General features: G+C 42.8%; 1 protein-coding gene across 4 annotated transcripts in view; it reads right to left on the bottom strand.

Annotated features, from left to right (window-relative positions):
• The window catches only part of ARHGAP31 (Rho GTPase activating protein 31), an 85,947-nt gene that overhangs the window by 36,282 nt on the left and 34,299 nt on the right, over positions 1 to 15,366 (bottom strand). For all 4 annotated transcript variants that reach the window (XR_010885059.1, XR_010885058.1, XM_067302018.1 and 1 more), the window contains exons 2-4: positions 7,294 to 7,396; positions 6,652 to 6,796; positions 437 to 519 (exon numbers count right to left, since the gene is read on the bottom strand). Coding sequence is in view for 2 of the 4 variants with exons in the window: in XM_067302018.1 (XP_067158119.1) it covers positions 437 to 519; positions 6,652 to 6,796; positions 7,294 to 7,396 (331 nt within the window). In the remaining 2 variants the exon portion in view is untranslated. The remainder of the gene's footprint in view (positions 1 to 436; positions 520 to 6,651; positions 6,797 to 7,293; positions 7,397 to 15,366) is intronic.

The following is a 15,366-nucleotide window of genomic DNA, read 5'->3' on the forward strand; positions in this document are numbered from 1 at the left end:
GTGTGCTCTGGGGTGGCTGAGGGTGGGACATGACCCAAACAATTCTTAGTGTGATGAGTGCTAGAAAGACGGCAGCCAGGTGGGAGCAGGCAGTGACACTGTGTGCTGGCTGTGGAGGCTGAGGACTTAGCACAGGCTCAAGCGCCTCCAGCAGATCATCTTCTCCTCACCACATGCAGGACCCTGGCCAAGGGCATCGCGAGGGGCTCACATGGGGAAGAGGAGGGTAGACAGAGGCAGGGAGAGGTCATTTAATCTCTAACAATGGCTTGTTCAATGACATTTAAATGCCAGATAAATTGTCAAATTTGGAAATGGTGAGTGAACCTTTGGGAATTAACTTCTGGAAATTAACTTTGGTGCTGTTTCAGGCAATATTCCCTGATGGTGAGGATCACAAGACTCTTCCTCAGAGCCTCAATGGATATGTTCTCACCTGTAATGTGATGGTGGGAGTTCCTGGATGACATTTTGAATTCGTGCCAACTGCTCGTCCTCAGGGAAGCGTGATACTGCTTCCTGTGGAGATACAAGGAAACAGTCCACCCTGGCAAAGGATTTAGGGGAAAAGGAAGAGGGATAAGGAGGTCACACAAGACAGCCAGTCTCAGAGGGAGTGCTCTTGTGTTTTCTTACAGAACTATGGGTAGAAAAAGTTGCTTTTTGTTCCCAGCACAACAGAGATTTCCTGAGCTGGCTAGTTATTTATTTCATGTCTCAGTACATCCTCTCCATACCTTGGGAGAGAGCGATCAATATTTGGGGTGGGGGGAGTTGAAGACTTAGTTCTGATTCAAAAACTACACTGAGAGCTTCAGTGAGGAGTTATGGGGTTTTTTCTTTTTCTTTTTTCCCTTTTTGACTTGGGAAATGGTGGGTGGAATAGAGAGAAAGAAAGCAGTGAAAATAATGAAAAGAAGAAAAATACTGAAAAAAATCCTCCTGAAATTCTGTTAAAAATAAAATAGGTCTTTCAAGCCCTGTGATATGAAAGTAGCTTGGGTTTACACGTTCTATATTCATAAAAATAAGCAATATTATTATCTGTCATAGGAAGATAGCTGTAGAGAGTAGTTTGTGTGAGACTGCAGCTCTTGTGGTAGGAAAAGCCTTAGCAAAATCACTGTCCAGGTAGATTAATAAATTCTTATACTCAGTGTTACACTAGATTAGAGAGAATCAAGGTTATACATCTTGGTCTTGAGCAAGTCTCTACAGAGCAAGGGCTTAGAAAACTGTGATAAGCTTTTGTCTGCATTCCTAGCAGTTCGTTGCATTGGTATTCAATTGTTCAGCTATTCCCTTTCAATAGTTGTGCTGTGAGAGGACAAACCACTAGCAACTTCAAACAATGCATGACTGTCTGGGAACCTCCTGCCTACCCTGCTGCCACTGAAGTTTGGAGCAAGTTCAAAGAAAGATGCTGGGACCCACGCTGCCAGCAGAAGTTTTGCCTACAGACAGACATCAGCACTGCTAGGAAAGGAAAGGAAGGAAATAACCCATCCCAAACCACCCGTCGCTTAAACATTATGAACCTGAAATTGCCTGCCACAACTCAAGAAGCATCATTATGTCCTTTCAGTTGCTACAACATCTGCACTTACGATTCTTCCATCTGTGTCCTAGTCACAGTTCTTTTACCTGCAAAACACTCTTCATGTACAACCACCGACAAGCTAGGTTGGTATTGCCAATTTCAAAGCCAAAGATGAATACGAATCATGTTTAATTCCCCAACACTGTGAATCAAGGTCTGTGTCCTCTAGCCTGAACTTACTCCCTGGTGCCATGGCAAAGGCAAACAAGTAAGCTCACTAGCTTAGTGTATATGAGACACAGATATACTTGTTCTGCCCAAATTAAAGGTGGGTTAATTCCTTCCACTACTCTTTAGCCATAACTACAGCATATTTTTGTCATAAGCCCACACTCAAACAAATATCCCAGCATCACCATTTCCAGACATCAGGAATCAAGCCTTTTAGTATCATCTATCAGTCACTTCATGAAGTGCCAACAGGAGAATCACTAGTGTAACTCATCTGTAATCTGCAGTTTTCCTGACAAGCTACACACACAGCTGCAAACTGACATTGCATGAACCAGGCCTCTACCTAGGAGAAGTCCACTGCAGTAATGTGCCACAGGCTACCTGCAGTTTCAAAACACCTGAAGTGGAAAGGACAAGCTCTTTAGAGCTGAAAAGAGCTGACTATAGACTTTATCCAAGCAAGAAGTGAGCTTGTTCTGAGATTTGAAAAAGTGACACTAACTTTCCCTGTGTTTTTATTATTATTCTACTGACACAAGGTCTCGGAAGCAGATATAGGCTGAAATGAAAGACACTGTCTGAGGCAGGGGCCCCATTAGGATGTTTAGAGGCAGCATTTCTGCTGCAACAAATAAAAATAAAGTTCTGACCTAAACACTCAAATTTAGGGAAACATAATCTCATAATAAAAATTATAACTCTCTTATTAATAGCTCTCATAATTTAATCATCATTTATTTTTAGGTTCCACTGAATTTTGAAAACTCTGAAATCTCTCCTTAAAAAAAAAACTATTACCATCAGCCCAGAAATCCTAAGTACAAGAAGTCCCATGATATTCATACAAGATTTCCAATTGAATAGTCTTGCCCAAAGATGGAGAAGGAGAAAAATACAAACTTTAGCCAATGCATCTGAAACATTATACTTCAATTAGATTGTACACAGGTCCCCCCCCCAGTGCCAATATTCATTCCCATATTTAACTTTCAAGTCTCAAAGACCTAATGCTTACACAGCAAGTGAATACCAGCCTTTCTGAGGTCGTGGCCCATTCAAACCTCCAGCCACATTTCTGACCCATACATGTTGTGCATTTTAAAACCAAGGCCATTTTCAAAACTTGGGATTAAAAGCTATATATATGAAGCAGCAGAACATGGAATTCAAGGAAGATCCAATAACTCCATTTATTGTATGTCTGTTAACCATGATATGAATTACTGTTGTTTATATTTTCATATTATAAGTGGGAAAAGAACACTCTGAGGATGGCAGAAGGTGTCTAAAACACAATTAAAAATATTGGATATTTTTGCTCCTCTGATTATTCTGGGAGTGCACGGTTTACAGGCACTGGTTAACAAGTGGAATAGAGTCACAGACCCAAAGAATCACAGAATGGCTGCGGTTGGAAGAGCTCTCTGGAGATCATCTAGTCCAAACCCCCTGCTCAAACAGAGTCACCCAGAACACGTTACCCAGGACCCTATCCAGATGGCTTTTGAATATCTCCAAGGAAGAAGAGTCCACAACCTCTCTGGGCAACCTGTGCCAGTGCTCTGTCACCCTCACAGTGAAAAAGTTTTTCCTTATGTTCAGACGGAACTCCCTGTGTTTCAGTTTGTGCCTGTTGTCTCTTATCCTATCTCTAGGCACCACCAAAAAGAGTCTGGCCCCGTCCTCTTTACACCTTCCCTTCAGTTATTTATATGCATTGATAAAAATCTGCCCTCAGTCTTCTCTTCTCCAGGCTGAACAGGCCCAGCTTTCTCAGACTTTCCTCGTATAAGAGTTGCTCCAGTCCCTTCATCATCTTAGTAGACCTTTGGACTTGCTCCAGTAGCTCGACATCTCTCTTATACTGGGGAGCCCAGAACTGGACACACTACTCCAGGTGTGGCCTCACTAGGGCTGCGTAGAGGGGGAGGATCACCTCCCTCGACCTGTTGGCAATGCTCTTCCTAATGCATCCACAATACCATTGGCCTTCTTGGCCACAAGGGCACATTGTTGACTCACGGTCAACTTGTTGTCCACCAGCACTCCCAGGTGCTTCTCTGCAGAGCTGCTTTCCAGCAGGAGCAGAGAAAGTAGGGAGAGAGAAAGTAGGCTTGGCCTTCCACAGCTGATTTATTCTGAGGGAGTCATTTGTCATTCTATGTTCTATCCAATGAAACAAGCATCCGTCACCAGAATACAAGATGGCAAACTGGAGAACATGAGAGTGCATCATTCTGCAGAGGTTAATGTCCAGTGAGGTCATGACTGGGATGTTACAACCATAAACTTGACATAGTGATGGCCAAAAAGCCAATCCTCCCTAGTCATTAAGAATTTAGCTTTCTTTAGCCATGAATGTCTGAATCACCCTACTGACTCAAAGCGGAGCCTATTCCATCTCAGAGGCAGCACTGAGTGAGTCAGGATGGGATTAGCATGCATCCTTTACTCCTACCAGCACTCTTCTGTGTAGGCACAGCTGCCACCATTCTGTGTTCAGACACCCCACACATATACACACACCCCTGGTGTTTCTTCTGTTCCTTGGGGAATTGGTCGTTTCTTCTGTTCCTTGGGGAATTGTTTTTTTTTTTTTTTTTCTTTCCTCCTGGTATCTGACTGTGTTTCTTGTCAGCTGGGTAACTCATTATAAATCCCTACTGAGTGGAGTTATGTGCATAATGGATTTTGTGGCTGAGCAGACAAACTAAAAAGCTGGAGATAAAAAAAAATCCTTTTTAGGTCAATCCAAAGTGATACTATTTGCAGAGCTGGCACAAGATTTCAAAAATCAATTGTTCCAGATTGACCAAAACATCACCTTTAACCAAAAGTGAAAGAAAAAAATAATTTAAGTTTGTGGCTGTTTAACCCTTTTCTGAAAGCCTTTTTATTTAAGAGTTAGAGTGTTGATTTAAAGTTGAAATATTGCTTTTAGAAAGTATCTGTAAAAGAAACATTTGGACAGTTACAAAAGTGTTTTCCTTTTTATTTTTGAATAAAACTATTTACCAAAAGTATCTAACCCAAACCTGCAAGTCATCATCCCAAAACTGCACTTTTCAGCAAACATTCTTTCCTAAAAAAAGTTTCCATCTAAATCTTCATGTTTCCTTTATAGCATTTTTCTTTCATAAAACAGCACTGAGCCAGAAAGACACCAGCCAAATATCTCCAACAAAAGATTCATCAGTTATTATGAATGGTTGAATAATACTCTGTATTTTCAAGGTCCTATTCATCCTGACTGTCTCTGTTTTGGAGATCCCAGACTGAGCATATAGGAAGACTTTTCAGATCTGCTCAGAATTGTGACTGAAGTTTTGACTATACATCATCTCAAAAAACAGCCCAATCTTACTTAATATTTGGCATTGAAATAGCAAGACACCTAACGCTATTGCATGTCTATCAGGCAGTATAACAAGGCTAGCCAATTCCCACACAATATTTCCCCAGCTCAGTTATAGCCTCTGACAGCTACCTGGCTTCTTATAGTGGGTGGCTGTTTGGGTGGTGCCTTTTGGATCTGTCCTGCCTTTGCACAGGTGTGCTTGCCTCTTCCCACAGCAGGCAATAGGGGAGTCTTTGGAGAAGGCCTTCTTCCTGTGCAGGCCCCGCAGCTCTCTCACATTGCCATCTGTGCTGTAGCAGTGCCGCTTGGAAGTGCTTGATTCAGAGCAGAGGCAATGCAGATAGTGATGCCTGAAGCTAAGGTTGCCTGCCACTTCCCATTTCAGTTGGATATAATTTTGCAAAATGTCTTCTTTGCAACATCTGACATTTTTGACGAAGTCTGTCCCCTCCACCTCCCAGCAAATGTCAAAGAGTAGGATGAGAGAACTTCTGAACAAAGGATGGATGTTTCTGATGTTTCTAATACTGCGAAAACAACCCTTCCCCTCTCCCCCACCCCAGTTGTTATAAGAAGCTGGTGAATGGTTTTAGCTGAAAATTCAGCATCTAAGATGACTGGATTAAAGTTTGTTGGTGTCATAAACAACTGAAAATGGTTTTAGTACAGTAAGAACCAGGCAACCTCACTGACATGCATAGCTTGCTGTACTACCTTATAATTAAATATTTCCTGTCATCAAATTAGCCAACTTGTTCAAAAATTCAGGCTTCCTGCTCTTATTTTTCTGCTCCCCACAGTCTGCTCCTAGGATCCAATTCTATCTGTTATACTCTATAGCTGTTTTCCAGAATGGACTTATTACTCTTTGAATTACAGTCCCTTTAAGCCAGAATAGAGATTTCTGCTTGGCCAGCTGCCCCTTTCCTCTGCTTTTTGTATTCATGACATGATCATGAAGGGCCTGATATGCCATAACTGGAAACTTGTGTCATCATTTGCACTCTGACAAACTGGGTGAAAAATGCTACAGGTGCAGAAAAGTTGGTGCTTTACATGAGGGCTGAGCAATGAGTTTGTGCAGGTGTCAGGGACTGCAGAAGGAACAGGGAAAAGGAAACCACTCTGTGATTATCATCACAAACCCCAGGTGATCCAAAAAACTCTCAGTGATAGACAGTAATGAGGAAAAGAAAGAGAATTAGTAATTCTGGGAGGAGATGCACAGTAGGGGAAAGAATAACACCGAGGAAGCAATGAAGTAAGAAAATCAGAGAGCAAGACACAGAGAAGAAAACAACAGGGAAACAGAGAGAAATAAACATGAAAACAGGGGGAAAGAAACAAGGGCAGGGAAAGAGAGCCTGCACAAGAAGAGAAGGAAAGAACACTGAGAAATGTTTATACTGATGCATGCACCAGAAACCAGGACATTAGAGTGAAGCCCGAACAGCTGTCATGGGAGAACCTGCAGCACATCCACACTCTTCGTTAGGAATGAGAACACAAGGGGTCTCACCGTGAATTTCTTGTAGAGCTCATAAGTGAGGAGAGGGTTAGGCAGTTCCCTGAAGTACAGCTTGCAAAGTGACCCCACGCAGTGAATGTCCTGAAGATAAACTTCTCTTGTCAGGTCCGGGCATTGGTCAGAACCAAACTCTTGTCTGGAACAATATGAAGACATAACAATGCGGACAAATAAAAGCTCAGCCCAGTACTTCAATATAAAGTTCTCTTTTACAGCTAAAGCAAACTGGAAAGTAGAGGTGTCTCTGTATTACCTGCGGCCTTGCCCAGATTGTATCCTGGACTCAGGGCCCCAGGACTCAACCAGTTTCTGGTTCCATGGATGGATCCCAAACTGATGTAAAGAGATTGTTTTGTCTTGAAGCGAGAGAGAACAACTCAGCATTTGTGCTGAGACACTCCAGGCCTTTCTCATTAATGGATTCAGAAGGAGATTTTTCTCTTTTTCATGGAATAAACCATTAAATGCTATATTTCCCTGTTACCAGCTTTAGAGCCAGTTGCCTTTAGGTCTAGTATCCTTGTCATTAGTACAGAGCTATGTTAGCCCCAATATATGCCTGAGGGACTAACAGCAAAACGGTACTGAGTGGTGTCACTGAATCCCTCTGGTGCTCAGACAGATTACCCTTACCTCAGCTTTTGTATGTTGGATGTCACTCCTGAGAGGCGGTAGATCCCATCCACAATGCCATGTGTCTCAATGAACTCTGCACAGCTCTTCAGAACATAGGGGACTAGGAGAGGAAAGGAAGGCAAGATTCCCAGTTAATACATACTGAGAGCCAGAAGTCACCACAGAGGAGACAGTTTCATGAAACAGCAGCAGAGGCTGTCTGCAAGACACAGGGAAGGGTACGGTAATGGGAGAAATACAGAGTAAACAAAAAATAAACTCCCTCTTCTCCCCCACAAAGTAGCCATAGTTAATCTACACAGTGAGGCAGGACGTGCTATGGTTCTGCCATGCCACATTCATTGTCATTATGACAAATACTGAGTATGAAGTCACAGAAGTGTTGTGGGAAGAAAGGTAGGGTTTCTCTCTCTCTCTTTTTTTTTCCCCCCCAGAAAGAGAGGCAATTTCACTCTAATTGAAAGCATGAGGTCCTGGGAACCTCCCCCCTCCCCAAAATAGAGTTCCAGCCTTGCTGAATAAAGCCAAAAGGTCTGACTGGCTTGGATAAAAATCAGAGAAACATTCACATTTCCATATAAGCCCACATACCCCATGGTTTAGTGCTCATAAACTCCCACAGAGGGTGTATGAAGTTCAAACATTGACTAGATGTTCACACTGACAAAATCTGACATTGGCTTCAAAAGAACTCCATCAACATAACCAGCCAAGGACTTAACCAGCCTTAAAACTGAGAGAAGCCTGAGGCCCAACATTTATATCCAGATCTGGATCCAAAGTGAGTGTTTATTTTTTCCCTTTAAACAGGTATAGGAACCCCTCATGCTCTTGATCAGACCAAGCCTCCCTGTCCCCAGTACTTTAACAACTCTAGCTATAACAATAACAGTAAGAAACTCCTTCCTTATTAGGTGCTAGAAACTACTCTGTATTTAATGCAATGTTTCACACAGTTATAAGCACAAAATCAGTAAATGCAGAAGTTAAAGCTCCTCACTGTAATGCTGACTCTGCTGCACTGTATGGAAGAAAACAGATTAAGCCACGCATTTGACAGGGAAACCAGGCATAGCAATTACTGCATCTTTGCAACACCACAAAAATAATGCCTCTTTCTGGACCTTGCTTGACTTCTTCTACTCAAAATCTAGGACCATAATGACATATTAATGCATGCTTCACTGTGGAGGATCCAAAGACAGCACTCCAGGGACAGTCTGAACAAAAAAGAGCTGGTACATTGTTGTTTTTCTCATATGTGTCACTGAGGCCAGAGCCAGTCCATGGTTTCTCAGAAGTGTGGGCTAAATTGAATTTTGCCATGTCAGGAGTGGGAGGCTGGATAACTTCTGTCACAGGACAGGGAGGAGGAATGGTGGGGACTGGCCTTGCTGGTCTCTTCTAGGAGTGCTCTGTCCTCCCACCCAGTAGCTGCCATCTCAGTCTAGAACCAGTGCAACTGGATTTCCGAAGGGAGGAGATCGCACAAGGAGACACCACTAGATCCCTTCTCACCCAGCAGGCTGATATGATTTATTACTGTCCTGATGATTATAAGGATCTTGGGTTTGGGTTTTTTGATGCTGAATGTAATGATAGATTCTTCCATGTGTGTTCTCCTCCCAGAAGCAGAAAACATGCTATGAAAGCCAGGTAGAGGTGCATAACTTAGCAATCTATTTGAACGTGATTTTTCTTCATTTTTACAATTTTTTTAATGTTTCTATGCCTGCCCCTACTACGCAAACCAGGGCACAGTCCCCAGTGAGGAGAGCTTCCAACCCAGTGTCTACCTCAGTGACACACTATGTGTCACTCAGTGCCCCTTCAAAACAACAGGGAAAAATTTACTTGTTTTTAGCACAGGGATATACAGTGCAGGCACACTGAGCCACACTCTAAGCCCCTGGGCTGATTTTTAAGACCCTCAAGATGTTGAGCTAATACTAACTAAAGCTCAGCTTCTGTCTGAGGCCTTAACCTACCACATCAATGTTCATGGGAAACCATGAAATTGTCAAGAGAACAGGTGAAGTTTACAGAGTCAAAGCTTTCTCCAAAGTAGTCACAGAGCTATAGGATTCTCTCCTCAAGGACTTTTCTATGTCACGACCTTCAGTACCTACAGCACCAACTTCCTAGAGAAACAAATGATATGGAAGGAGACAGATAAAAAGAGAAGCATGAAACTTCCTAAAAATCCTACCAAGAAAAGCCCAACTTTGTATCTGTGACAGACATATCGAGAAAGAGGACCTCGTCTCTAAGTAAGGGTTGATTATCTGTAACTGTAGTAGGGAACTCAGATCATATGATGATGAGCATGCTAGAAATAAAAAGAAGGAAAAGGGAAATGACTTTCAGCCTCTTCTTTTCTGTCTGTTTAGGCCATAAGATCTTTGTGGCAGGAGCTATGCATATATGGCATATTAAGATTTCCCCCTTGGTTAGGACCTCCAGGAATAAATGTAATGTAAACAGCAAAAATGAAACCTAGACAGATTCATGATCACTTCAGATGCTCTGGGGTGGGAGAATGGGTGAATCACTCCTTGCCACATGGAAGAGGAAGAATTAACTGAATGGAAAATTTATCTGAGCAGAAAAGCCATGTGACAAGGTCTGTTAAAAAATAAAACAGCCTTTCATTATAGACAAACCTCACACGATAGTGTCTAGCTAACACACAAATGGAGTCCGTGTCTACAGTCCCATTTGTTAGGCACTTTCTAAAATCTCAGTGTAAAGGATAAGAAGGAAAAGTTGTTTGTTGTGACTAATTTGACCTCTTGAAAGGTTACTCTTTCTTTTTGCTGAGTTTTACGTTTCCCTGGAGGATAAATTAGGTCAAGAGGCCTCAGGCAGGTAAGCAAACCTCTTATACACAAACGGGAGAAGCTTAGCTCCATCTGTTGAAGGCTGGTAAGCAAGAGAAGGGGCCTGAGGGGAATAATCTGCAGTAAACATAGAAGATTTAACTCATTTTTAAAAGTGGGTGAAGATAGCATTACTGAAATACAGAGGCTTTGCCTCCACAATAGAGACCATGTTATAGACTGCAGATAGATAGACAATATGCACCAAGCTCTGTCAATACCTCTTGCTCCTGTCCTGCAGCACCTCCTGCTCTTCCAGCCCTGGGCTTCTCATGATTCTCTGCCAATTCCCTTCACTCACCATGTACATGACTTCCTGCCATACCAGGTCTTTGACTCTTACAAAGAGAAACAGCTTGTTATGCCAAAATGCGTGGTGGTTTTGTGATGTCAAAAAAATCCTCCATAGGACATATTTCACTCGCAACCCCAAATTACAGACTTTGACCTCAGATCCCTGGAGGTAAAAGGACTGCACCAACTTCCTGCGGAGCAAGCCCCTAAATACAGCACTTGTATGAAACTGGAGCACAATGAATGTTTTCTTTGAGCAGAACCTGTAGGTCTGAAATTCCTAAGCAGCTCTGATCTCCTACAAAGCTGACTCTTTAGGGCATTTGCAGGAGGCGAGGCTAAAGCAGCAGTGAGTAGCTCCGTCACACCTCCAGCCTTCTCTGAGGTGGTTTGATTATTTCAGATATAACTATTGATGAACTTGAACCAAAATGAAAGCTGTGATCAACCTTGAATGCTGGGAAATTCGGACTCTAGTATGAACTTTACAGTGGGACTTTATCTGCATTACACAGTGCAGATAAATCACAGACCAGGGTCTCCCAAAGGAAAATCAGATTTGGGTGGGGACTTTGCAGCAAGGGTTGCTGTGTGTGTGTGTGTGTGTGTGTGTGTGCGCGCACGTGCGCAGGCACTGAAAGAGAGATTGGGGAGGGGGTGGTTTCTAATTTCACACTTCTATAATCAAAACTGTGCTAGAGGCTTGGAAGTTGGAAGAGGCAGCTGCTGTCACACAGACCTGCTTGTTCTGCCAGACAACCAAATTGTCCTCATTTAAAACTACAATAGAAACCAGATGGAGGAGGAGAAAAGAGTGTGGAGCGAGGCATCAGTCAGAAGGGAAACTGAGTTATAAACATACTGCACACAAAAGACAATACTTCTCTTCCCCTAGACAAAAATAAACCAGAAGGACAGTCACAGTAACTAGTTCCACTCTCACTTGATATCACTACTGGAGCTCAGCATATTCAGACATTTACCTTCACCAGGGCCTTTTCTATGAATGCAGGACATGTTATCTTCTTTACATGTGCATGCTCCTCCTACTACAGTCAGGTATTATGTCTCCCTCCCATCCCCATCCCGTGGGCTTCCAGTACAAGCAATGTGCACTGAGCCTCTTGACTCCCGGTGTCGCGGGGAGGGTGGTCCCTCCCTTCTGCCTCTTCCAAGCCACTGTGCTACCATCCTTCAAACTTTCCCACCAGAGAGCAAGGTGCTAACTATTTGCCTGCCTGACAAAGGCTTGATCTTGCACAGGGCTGAGCATCTTGGATCAAAAACAGCAAGACTTCTAAGTGTGTGCCTGACTAAATCATCAAGCTGCCTTACTAGAGTCAATAGGAGGGAAGGAGGCTGACCTTGTGGTCTCCCACCAAAATCAGAGAAGAGTGAGGAAGACCCTGGTCCAGCAAGAGATGCAAGCAGCGGCCTAGGAGGTGTTGAGTGTTGCCTTCTAGAAGAAACTCTTTGTCTCCATGGACTACAGAAGGACCCTAGGGAGGCTGCTAAGTTAGGCACCTAAATTAGTCAGTATGAATACTGTCCAGTAAGCCTGTGCTTAAAGTTAAGCACGTGCTAACCTGGACTAGGGCATGTGTCCAAAGTACAAAGTACCTAATAGGACTGAATACTGCAACAAGCTTCATTTTTCTCTTTATCCTTCTGTCATTGTCTCAAAAGGCTCCTTCAAGGGATAAAAAGTAGAAGCAGAGCTACTGGGGTCCTCCTTAGTGGTCAGTTTAGGCCCAATGGAGGAAGTTTCATGTCCTCTCTAATTTTATTTTAATTTCAGTTAAAGTAACTGGAGGGATAAACTCTGGCTTTTCATTTCATCTGAAATATCAACATTTTGACATTCAACTAGAGGAAAATTGTATTTTTTTCAAAATTTCCCCCAAAGAATGAATCCCATGCAACAAAAAAAGTTGTGGACATTTTTGCTTCACCATTTTATTTTGCTATGTATTTTTGCTGTATGTATTAATTTTTTTAAACTGTCCTCCATTCCCCTCAATAGTAGTGCATGCTTCATAACACACTGTGTAAAATCATGAGACTATAAAGGTCAAAACAGTCTCTTGTTTCAATTTAAATTATTAAATTAGGAGATATTTCCCTCTAGAAAATAAGTGTTTCAGTCTGTAGAAAGTAAAAGCTGTCATTTTTTACATATAAAAATAACAAAATAGTACACATTTTAGAAAATACTAATATATTAACTTGGCCTCCTAATCACAGGAAAGGAACAGCATTGCATAAATGGCAACATACTTGAGAGTTAGCGTCTCTGACGTGACTTATATTTTTGTATTTCCTACTCTTCCTACTTTAAATCACAAGCCTTAATGCTGATTCACTAGATTCTTTTTGCTGATCTTGTCTGATTTTCACTAGGCATAAAGTTGGCTGGGAAACAGATCCTAGAGGAGTTCAAACCGTGCTCTTGCCCTGCAGCTCACTCCATCCCCAGTCCTCCCTGGCTGTCAGAACTCCAGATTGCTTCCCAATTCATAACCCTCACCTGTGGCAGCTAAGACTAAATCCTGCCTTTTCCTCCAAATAGCATCTCCTCTGCCCTCCACAGCCTCCTTGTCAGCAGCCTGAGCAGAGGCCAGGGCCCGAAGGGGCCACAGGGTCTGAGTTCCCCTGCGGAGAGGCTCTCTCCTGCCTGGAGATGGAGTGTGTTGGCAGGGCTGGGGATGGGGAAGGTTTGCCCTGCCTAGATGTAAATGCTACAAGGACAAACAGAGGGCTTCAGTCTCCATGGCTGTCTATGCAGACTTTTCACCAGCACTAAATTCATTTTATGGAAGAAGAAAAAATAAACTGTCTCACCATCAAATCCCAATGTTTGGTTTGGCTGTGAGTACCAAGCTACCACCCCCCCCACACACACCTGTGTTTGAATAGCATGAGATAGCTAAACAACATCAAATACACTTAAAAACAAATCACCTTGTTAGAGCTCTCCTCGCCTCTTCCCCCTTAGCTGCCATAAACACAGTTAAAAAAAGATGAATAGCTGGCGCCAAGGTGATCCTGTCTGCACAGACAACACAACTGAATCACCATACAAGTCACACACTTCTTTTTTTTTTTTCCCTTCACTTCTGTGGGAAACAACTCAGCAATGTCATGAAGGTTAGCACAACAATTTCTTTCCCTGTGGCGAAAGCACAGTCCTGAATTCAGTCATGAATTTGGTGAGCAAAGACATGCAAAAAATGGATCTTGAATCTGGCAGATGCTGCAAGGCACAAACTTCAACAGACTGGCGTGGGAAGAGGAAATGCTGGGCACTGTTCAGGATGAGGCACATTGATTTCAAGCAGATGCATTTCAACACAGCCTGCAGGCCAGTTTGTCTTTGATCAAAGTCAGTGACAACTATGAAGGATTTTTCCCACAGATACTTTACCCATCTTGCATCTAACATATCTAAAGAAGACCCATTGGAACATCTGATTTTCCAGAGCAGATCTGACAACCGTGAAGTGCCAGGCAGAGGTGAGAGAGCCCACAACAGCCATGGCCAGCTGATTGACGATGCAACAGCAGTAGTCATCATACTCCTCAGAAATGTCCTAGCTGGCAAATTTTATCATGCAGGCACTTTTGAAAAGAGATTCTACTAAATACTAGAATAGGTTTGTTAGGAAAACATCCTGCTGTGAGTTTCCTGCAAAAAAAGACTACATAACCTAACAGGATATGTCCACTCCTAACTTTCATGCTTCTGTGCTACAGCCACCTTGGAAAACAGGGGCTTGGATTCTCTAGGGCAGGTCAATGAGCTGTACATGGCCTCAAGTAACCGTCTGAACCCTAACAAGTCTCATCCATGACAGATTAGGGTGGATATTGTACAGCATTTTGCTCACCACAGCACAAGCATTTGGGACAATTAATTCTAAAGATTGGTGTAACAGTACAGTTTTTGCTGTCTCAGAAAAGGGATTCAGGTATATAATGAATATAATGAATTGACCTCCATCTTGGTGAATGCCTAGGTACTATGAGAATAGGCAGGCTGTGAGCCAGGGGTCCTGCCATTAACCTTGTTTCTGATGACACATACTGCAAACAATGTCCAATTCATAGCCTGTGTCAGAGGCTGATGGACTGCAGGAGTGAGTGAGGCAATATGGATGCTGGGTCTCAAGGGAGCTGGGAAAAGCAGCCTGCAAAAGAACAATGCAGGTAAATGTTGAGCATGGGGACGGATGGCTGCTGATGTGGCTCCATTTGAAGTCTCTAGAGTGCCCACTGTCTTTCATTCAAATTGATGAACAAGTCCACAGACTGCAGGTGTCACACTATATCACGTTTTTTCTTCCTTTCTTCCCATCTCTTCTTCAGCATGGACAAAGATGTAAGCCACACTAACCTACTTTACTGTTGGTAACAAAGCAAAGAAAATATAAATGGACTTCATAAGTGTTTTCTTTCTCTCAACAGGCCATATGTTTTAATCTGCAAAGGCATCAGCAGCAAGTTAGATAACAAACAAGCCCTTGTCGCCATATTCCACCTGAGCTTGCTAGATGATGCGGTTTTGCTCAGTCTCTTATAAAAAGTTCCCTGAAGATGCTAGGAGTGTCTAGTAAGCTATTACACCCATTTCTGGTTTGTAAAAGGAGTGTGGAAACCGACATCTCCCTTGATGTGTGGGAACTCTTGAAAAAGATTCTTAGGATCCTTGAATCTGGAGACAGGTGATTCTAGGGGATCAGGATACATTCCATTCCTGGCTATCAGCGTTAGTTTGATCCTTAGTCCTTTTTAACTTAGATTTTAGTATGGCAGGCAATAGGGATTCCAGGTTTTTCTTTATAAGAAAGCCCTTTGGGGCTGTTAAAAAGAAATTCTGGGTGCTTAGATCTTAGCGTGC

This window comes from Apteryx mantelli, chromosome 1 (genome assembly GCF_036417845.1).
Source record: "Apteryx mantelli isolate bAptMan1 chromosome 1, bAptMan1.hap1, whole genome shotgun sequence".
Taxonomy (NCBI): domain Eukaryota; kingdom Metazoa; phylum Chordata; class Aves; order Apterygiformes; family Apterygidae; genus Apteryx; species Apteryx mantelli.